Source organism: Nematolebias whitei, chromosome 11 (genome assembly GCF_014905685.2).
Source record: "Nematolebias whitei isolate Nwh7 chromosome 11, NemWhi1, whole genome shotgun sequence".
NCBI classification, from domain to species: domain Eukaryota; kingdom Metazoa; phylum Chordata; class Actinopteri; order Cyprinodontiformes; family Rivulidae; genus Nematolebias; species Nematolebias whitei.
In genome coordinates, this window is record NC_056508.1 from 15,647,784 (window position 1) to 15,656,365 (window position 8,582).

At 45.4% G+C, this 8,582-nt stretch overlaps 1 protein-coding gene across 2 annotated transcripts in view; it reads right to left on the reverse strand.

Moving 5' to 3' along the window:
* Nucleotides 1-2,777: 2,777 nt before the first annotated feature.
* The window catches only part of ptpn1 (protein tyrosine phosphatase non-receptor type 1), a 34,429-nt gene continuing 28,624 nt past the window's right edge, over nucleotides 2,778-8,582 (reverse strand). For both annotated transcript variants that reach the window (XM_037684697.1, XM_037684696.1), the window contains 4 exons: nucleotides 7,680-7,889; nucleotides 7,429-7,590; nucleotides 7,178-7,332; nucleotides 2,778-3,975 (listed from right to left, as the gene is read on the reverse strand). In XM_037684697.1, the coding sequence (XP_037540625.1) occupies nucleotides 3,687-3,975; nucleotides 7,178-7,332; nucleotides 7,429-7,590; nucleotides 7,680-7,889 (816 nt within the window). In that variant the 3' untranslated portion in view covers nucleotides 2,778-3,686. The remainder of the gene's footprint in view (nucleotides 3,976-7,177; nucleotides 7,333-7,428; nucleotides 7,591-7,679; nucleotides 7,890-8,582) is intronic.

An 8,582-nucleotide genomic window follows, 5' to 3' on the forward strand; every position in this document is an offset into this window, starting at 1 on the left:
TATATAAATGTGAGTATAAATGTGAGTATATAAATGTGAGTATAAATGTGAGTATATAAATGTGAGTATAAATCAGAGTAAACAAGCTGCTGTTTTCGTCACAGGTCAATCCTGAAAGCTGTGTCTGCGTCTCGTGTGTTTTGACGTGTTGAAATAAAAAGGACAGGAACAGACTCGGTTCTTCCTGACATGTCAACTAACTCTTTAGTCTCTCTGAGCCTCTGCTCCGCTTAAGGCTGAGCTTCTCGACTCACACATTGCAGAGTCACACTTGGAAAGGCCTGAAGTCTCTTCCATTTCAGGAATTTCCTGATCCCTGCAGGCCTCCTGCTGAAAATCATCTGCAGCTCGTCCCCACCCCCCTCACCCCCCACCTCCCAGCTGGCCCACTAATGGGAAGTTCCAGGTTAATAGCTAAACTGAGGACACATGCTGGAGGAGTCAGCAGGGCGGGGCCCGTATACGTCTCGACTGACTCACAATGTGGACTCAGCATTGTTCTCCAACTTTTCTTCCCTCAAAGTGTTTCAGTATATCCCATCAGCATCACTAATTATTCATTTTGTAAGCCAATCGGAAGGCTGGAAGCGTGCTTGCAGATGGTCTTTATTTTGTTTACGTTTATAAATTAACAATAATCAAACAGCCAGTCGCATGAGTCATGCTGCCCCTTCAGACGGAGTTTCACTAGAAACGAGTGTTGCAATGAATCCACTTCCGGCCCACAGCTACACCTTGAGCTCGTTTCAGAGGCCTGTTCTGGCTCGTCGGCTTGACGTCAGAGGAGCGTTTGTTTGGGAGTGCTATTACTCACCCCGCTGAAGTTACATTCTTGTACAACACGTACCAGTTCATCCCTCTTATTTCCCAAACAGGAAGTTCTCACCAAGACAGTTGCCAAATCCTCTGCACTCCTCCCCGAGTAGTAAAGTTTGTACAAACAAGCAGCGTGTGTGTGTGTGTGTGTGTGCATGAAGGCATGTTCATGTTGTTTTGAAGCTCACTCTTTACAGTAAAATGAAAACAGTCACTCAGACGGTGTTACTGAACAGTTGTGTTTGTGTAACACAAAGTGTTTATCAGTAATGCCTCTTTGGGACTGGCCAGAATAAATATTGGAATTTAAAGTCCAGTTTTTGAAGCCGAAGGACATTTCATGATTAAAAAAAATAAAAAATGCCTCTTTAATAGCTGCAGTGAAACGTGAGAGGAAAGTGAGGCATGATATAAATACTTTGCTTACAGGAAAAATACTAATAATCAAAATGACATGATTGATGCTAAACTTAACAGGACTTCAACAGCTGCTGGAACTTTTTTTTGGTTTAAGAGAGAGGATGGTGTTACAGTCCTACAGAGTCACCTTGTGGAGGATTTCGAACATGACACCCTGAATCTCAGAACATGACACTTTTTATCCACATCACTACAGAGAATGGAAGTCATTTCTGACAAAACATCTCACAGATTCATGGAGACATGTCTTATTTCAGTCAAATTAATCTGACAGAGGTCTTAAAAATTATTCATCAACCTTTCTCACTATCACCACAGGTGTTCCTCAGGGAGCTATTCTCGCTCCCACTTTAATAGCAGTGAGGTCCTTGATCTTCATGTTGCCTCTTGCTTGGCAGTGGTTCTTACTAGACGTTTTGATTCGGATCAGAACTGATCACTTGACTCTTGACTTGAAATGTCACAGGTGGCTGCCGAAGGTGATGGGTGGGGCTTCAAAGGGGTTGATAACATTTGCACACCGCATCATTCTTCAGTCATTTTTAACAATGATTTATCTGGCAGAATTCTTAGAAAATTATCCATCAACCTTCCTCACAATAACCATAGGCGTTCCTCATGGAGCTATTCTCGCTCCCACTTTGATGGCGGGAGGTCCTTGGTCTTCATGTTTCCTCTTGCTTGGCAGTGGTTCTTATAGACGTGCCAATTCTGATCAGAACAGGTGTTTATATACAGATATCACTTGACTTGAAATGCCACAGGAGACTTCTGAAGGTGATGGGCGGGGCTTCAAAGGGGTTGAAAACATTTGCACACAGCGTTCAGTCATTTTTAACTATTATTTAAAACAACTTTTTCCATTTAACTTGAATATGCAAAGCTCTTTGTGTAATTAATTATAATTAACAATTAAAAGAAAATTGAGGTTTTCAGAAATGGAAAACTAAAGAGTAAAACATTTGTCGTATATAAAAGTGAGTTGATTTAAAGTTAAAGATGTACCTGACTCAGACCAAGTTTCTGTGAATGTGATTAGTGATTAACGAAGTGACGACTTCAGGGTGAAAGGCCTTTTCCCGTCACGACTCGCCTGATAAGAAACACAAAATGAACGAGCCGCTAACAAAGTCCACAACCGAGCTCCGATTATCCCACTAAAAATCAGAACCAGACCAGAGTTTGTCCTTTATTTAAAAATGAAAAACAAATGTAAATAAAAAAATACATGTTTTTAAGCTCAGCATAGAAAACATGAAAACTTGGTGCTGAGATTGAATCCAGAACTCAGCACTCCTAAACCTGATTGGAAATATATATTTATATATAAATTTAATAAGGACATGTCTCCACCCGGAGGGGACATTTATACATTCTAAAGAAAAGGTCCAGCTGTTGGACAAAGTGATGGACTTTGTCTTAACCCAACGGTAAACCAGTGGTAGCAGCTTAACAAATCTTTTTTTTTTTTTTTACCATTAAAACTTGATTCATGAATGCAGCATGCTAAAGAACCAATCATACAAAAGAATACTGCGAGCGCCGGGCTGCACCGTGGTCCGATGATGAATCAGAACATCGTCCCCGTGCTGGTGGTTGATTTTTGGTTTGTTCAGTTTCCCTGGTCCCAAAACTCAAACTCAGAGTCTGTTCCTGTAAAACACACATCTCTTCTTTGAATCATTATTGCTGGCTGATGGTGCTGGGTGTCAGACTCCGTGTCCCGGACTGTTCTGATGGCGCTCAGGTGTGACTGCACACCTTGGACTCTCTGTGGGACGTGTATCAGCTGCTGTTAGGTTAGTTACACGATTACCTGCTGTAATTGAGTACAGCAACTACAGCCAGATGTTCGGACTCGTCAGCCTCTGGAGAAGGTGTTGCGTCAGGACACCTGGACGCCTCATGTTCTGTAAAAGCTGTGATCGTATGATCAGACACGATAAACACAAAACCACTGAGCCAGCCCAACACAGTAAACAGCTGCCCACATCTGCATGCAATGAACAGTTTTTACTTTCCCTTTTAACTGCTGGGCTTCATGTTGATCCATAATAAAAGAAAATTAAAGTTCTCCTTGACTGGCTGGTCAGTCCGTTCATGTAAGCAGATATAAAAATAAAAACTGTCAAATCCTGACGCACACAGGAGAAATCATGGAAACACATTCAGACGTGTCGTTTTGGTAAAAAAACAAAGTAGATGCATATAAAGTGGGCAGAGTTGATCGTGGGTCTCTGCAGGCTCAGTTCGGTCGGCACAGATCTGGGATGTGGCACCTGAAGAACTGAAGACCTGAGCATCCCGACAGAACGTTTGGGTCAGTGTGGCAGCCAGAACCGCTCGCTGCGTTTACAAAATTAGTACTGATGAGCCTGACGGAGCAGCTGAGTCCACGCTGCAACGTTGTTGGTAAAAACAACAACAAACAGGAAGAGGAAGGACAGACATCAGTGGAAATACGCTCGATAACAAGCGTACGCACTGAGAGCCAGCGCCGTGCACAGGCACACGTTAACTAGGAGAGGGGACCAAACCCCCGGCACAGGAGAGCCTTCTGTCATCCGCTGATCCTCAGATGGCTCCAGCTCCTCTGGCTCGTCTTGCTGGGTCTCGTTCCGAGCCGAAGAGGGAGCACTTGGTGGTCCAACATGGCCGTCCAGCTGGTTCACCTCGTCAGGAGGAGGCTCGAAGAAACCGACGGTCCTCCTCCGCAGCGCCGTGTGGTCTTCAGAGGACCTGAGTGAAGACATGATGTCGAAATGAAGGGAAGGGAAATCTGAGATTGTCATCATTGTATGATCTCAGACAATGATGAAATTAGTTCTCTGCATTTAACCCATCACACATGAGATACACCCAGGTGGAGCAGTGGGCAGCTATGTAATCACCCAGGGGGCAATTAGGGATTGAGTGTCTTGCTCAGAGACACCACGACATGTGGCTGGGAGTCGAACCGCAACTTTCTGATCCCAAGTCGGCTGCCCTACCTCTACCCCATCTCGGCCCCCTAAAGTTATTAAGTTCCAGTGTGAGGACCTGAGAGAAGACAGGATATCAAAATAACGTGTCAATGTCTGCAATACTGCAGACGCTGCACCGGTCCGTCTGTCAATCTCATGCTCCGTTCTTCCCTCACTCTGAGGCAGAACCTCACCCTCGACCTGACCCTTTTCTGACTGAGGACCATGACCTCAAATTTGGAGGTGATGATTCTCATCCCAGTCGTTCCATACTCGGCTGTGAACCGCTCCAGTGAGAGCTGAAGATCACGGTACGATGATGCCAGCAGAACCACATTTTCAGCAAAGAGCAGAGAATCCTGAGGCCACCAAACTGGACTCCCTCCACCCCCTGGCTGCACCGAGAAATTCTGTCCATAAAAGTTATGAACAGAATCTGTGACAATGAGGAGCCCTGGTGAAGTCCAGCTCCCACCCTGAAGGGGTTCGACTTATTGACAGCAATATGACCAAAGCTCTCGCACTGCTTGTATACGGACTGAACAGCCTGTAGCAATGGGCCCCCAATCCCATATTCACAAAGCAACCCCCACAGTGTACATCAAGGAACACAGTCAAAAGCCTTCTCAAAGTCCACAAAACACATTAAAACTGGATGAGGAAACTCCCATGACCCCTCGAGGACTCTTGTGAGGGTAAAGAGCTGGTCCAGTGTTCCACAGCCAGAACGGAACCCACATTGTTCCTCCTGGATCTGAGGTTCGATCAACATCACACTTGCTTCTCCAGTACCCCTGAATAGACCTTACAAGGATGGTTAAGGAGAGTGATGCCTCTATAATTGAAGTGCACCCTCCAGTCCCCCTTTTTGAAGAAGGGAACCACCACCCCAGTCTGCCCATCCAGTGGCACTGCCCCCATTGTCCACGTGATGTTGCATAGGCGTGTCAACCAAGACAGTCCCACAGCATCCAGAGCCTTAAAGAAATCAGGGAAATCTCATCCACCCCGGGAGCCCTGCCGCCGCAGAGCTTTGTAACAACCTCGGCAACCTCAGCCACAGTTATGGACACCAACCCCGAAGTACCCCAACTCAGCTTCCTCCATGGAAGACGTACTGGTAGGATTAAGAAGGTCCGAGTGGTAATCCTTCCACCTCCCAACGACATCACTGGTTGAGGTCAACAGCATCCCACAGTCACTGAACACAGTGTTAATAAAGTGCTGCTTTCCCCTCCAAACCATCAGGCGGCTGACCACCTGATGGTTTGCCAGAATCGCCTCGGAGCCGACAGAGAGTCTTTATCCAAGGCCTCATCGAACTCCTCCCACATCCAAGCTTCTGCCTCAGCAACAGCCAAGGCTGCGGACTTCTTGGCCCTCCGGTACTCCACAGCTGCCTCCAAAAAGTCCCATCAGCAAACAAGGACCAATAGGACTCCTCCTTCAGCTTGACTGCCTCCCTAACCCAGGGTGTCCATCACCAAGTTCAAGGATGGTCACCACGAGAAGCACCGACAACCTTACGGCCACAGCTCAAGGCAGCTACCTCAACAAGTGAGGTGTGGAACATGGCCCACACTCAATGCCCCCCGCTTCAGCTGGGATGTGGTTAAAGCTCTCCTGGAAGTGTGAGTTTAAGATCTTTCTGACGGGTTCTTCTGCCAGGCGTTCCCAGCAAACACTCACTAAACATGAGGGTCTGCCAGGTCTGTCCGGCATCTTCTCCTCCCGTCTGATCCATCTCACTACCAGGTGGTGATCAGTTGACAGCTCAACTTCTCTCTTCACCCGAGTGTCCAAAACAAACGGCTGCAAATCGGATGACACAACTGCAACGTCAATCATCGATCTAGGACCAAGTGTGTCCTGGTGCCAAGTGCACTTATGGACACCCTTATGTTCGAACATGGTGTTTGTGATGGACAAACTATAACTAGCACAGAAGTCCAACAACAGAACACCACTCGGGTTCAGTCAGAGCACGTCCCCCCACACCCCACCCACCCGAAGGTGTAGGTAAGCTATCCACTCGTCTACCGGGGAAAACTTGAACACACAGGTACCAAGTCGAGGAGCTAACAGTAGACCCGCACTAGCTCGGAGCCTCTCAACATTATCAGTATGTTTCAGAGCTACACGTAGTTCACAGGAAATGAAAAATAAAACTGATTTTCGAGACAAATGCCGAAGCCTTTTTTTATAAAGCATTTACATTTACCAGTAGTTCATATCTTAGATCTTGTTGTTTTTCTTTTACATTTTATTGTTGGATGTAACTGGAACCTGTGTACATAATGTCAAAGGAACTCTGACATTTCAAATAATTAATAATAAAAGTAATTAATTCAAGAACTCTTGAAACGTTTGTGACTCGAGTTTTATGAGGCTCTGAAAAGTTTAGGATTGCATCAGAAACAGAAATTGATTGTTTGCACGTAGTCTTTTGTGACGTGACGTTATAATTCTGTTCCTTGTAGCGCTCTTAACGCTGCTGCTGTGGCTCAAGAAGACAACAGAAAAGTTTTGTTTTTACTCTGGAGCAACCTGCCCCCCCAACATCAGGCAGGCCCCCTCCCTTTCTCACTTCAAATCTCTGCTTAAAACACATCTGTTCTCGCAGGCATTTCACACAGCGTCAATTGATCTAGTGTTTTTTTTAATCGGTGACCCTATGTTTTAAATGCTTTTTATTGATTCTTCAGTTATTATTATTAGTGTGTTGTGTGTATATATATATATATATATATATATATATATATATTTTTTTTTTTTTTCTCTTTAATTTTACTCTCAATGATTGTTGTTGTTGTTGTTAAGCACTTTGATAACAGTTTCTGTTTTAAATGTGCTCCATAAATAAAGTTGACTTGACTTTGAATTATTTTGCTAAGTAACCGTCCCAGCAGCAGCTCGTGGAGACATTACATCCTGCTGCCGTTTATTTCCACCCTCCTGCCCTTGAGTTGGACGCTCACCCCAGACTGGAGATCTCCATCCTCTGGATGAGCTCCACGTCATCGAGGAAGGACAGCTCCACTTCGTCGTTGTACGGGTCTCTGGGAGGAGGAAGAGGGGGAGGGCTGAGCTCTGGAGGATCATCTTCCTCGTTTGAGAGCTCTTTCCACGACTCCTTCAGATCAAAAAAAGTTTTTATTAAAGAGCACCGTTCGTTTTGACAGCAGCAGGTGGAGTCAACAAGAAGAAACGTGAGGACAGGAGGACTCGCCTGCAGAGATGTATCTCCTTTGATGTACTTGGCACCTTCGATGACTGCGAGGTAAGAGAAGCGGAGCTGATCTGCAGTTTGGATCAAGCCCATCCGATAGCGCCGCATCTCCAGCAGGACGTCACGGATACGCACGGAGGACGGGTCTTTACGAAGAGACATCTGCGTAGAACGACAGAAACATTCAAGTTCTCCCTTGACGACCCAACGACACGTTTAGCTGCTGCTTCCTCCTCTGGAATTCTACAAACCAACAGGAGGCAGGTGTCCACAAGGCAGAAGGTCCCCGAGCGTCCGATCCCAGCGCTGCAGTGCACCACCACCGGTCCATGGTCCGAACTCAAACAACCCGACTCTCGCACTTTGAACAGGAAGTTGAGGAAGGAGGCAGGAGACTCTGGTACTCCGAAGTCGGGCCAGGTGGTGTAGTGAAAATGTAAAATCACACGAGTCTCCTGAGTCTGCAGGAACAGAACAGAGGGACGACAGCAGAGGGCGTTACAAACAACTACAAATGTACAGATATGCACAGACACAAAGAATAGTTTTGTTTAATAAAAGCAAATAAAGAGAGTTTTCTACACAACAGATAAACAAAAGCAAATGAGAGACAACAGTAAAGATGACACGAACAGGTGAAGAAATAAAAAAGGTTCTTGGAGGACCAAATAAACTGGACGTGAATTATTTGGTGCAGGCGTATAAAAACAAAGAGCGAGGCGAAGCAACACGTGCCTGAAGGGATCAAATACACGTGAAACTCCCCGTGAAAATACTTCACCACCACGTGTCGTCAAATCCCGTTAAAAGATGGAAGGAGTCTGCTTACAGACGATCAGACAGATGACACGGGTCAGAACATAATACGACCCTTCACACATTAAAAAAACTAAAGTACAGTAATGGCCGCTCTGTAGAGTGCATCTGAATGTAAGCTGTGCACACGAAATTTAAATAACAATTTAAAGAAAACTTTTTTTTGTACATATATAATCTGCGAGTGTTCACGTTGTAACATGAGTGGCAGCACAGCTACTGAGAGATGCACAACTCTTGTTGTAGATCAAGAACCAACCACCAGATGGTGTTTTATAGACTTTATCTTACTGATCAACTCACAGACAGAGTGAACCCCACAGGTCTTCATGACAACT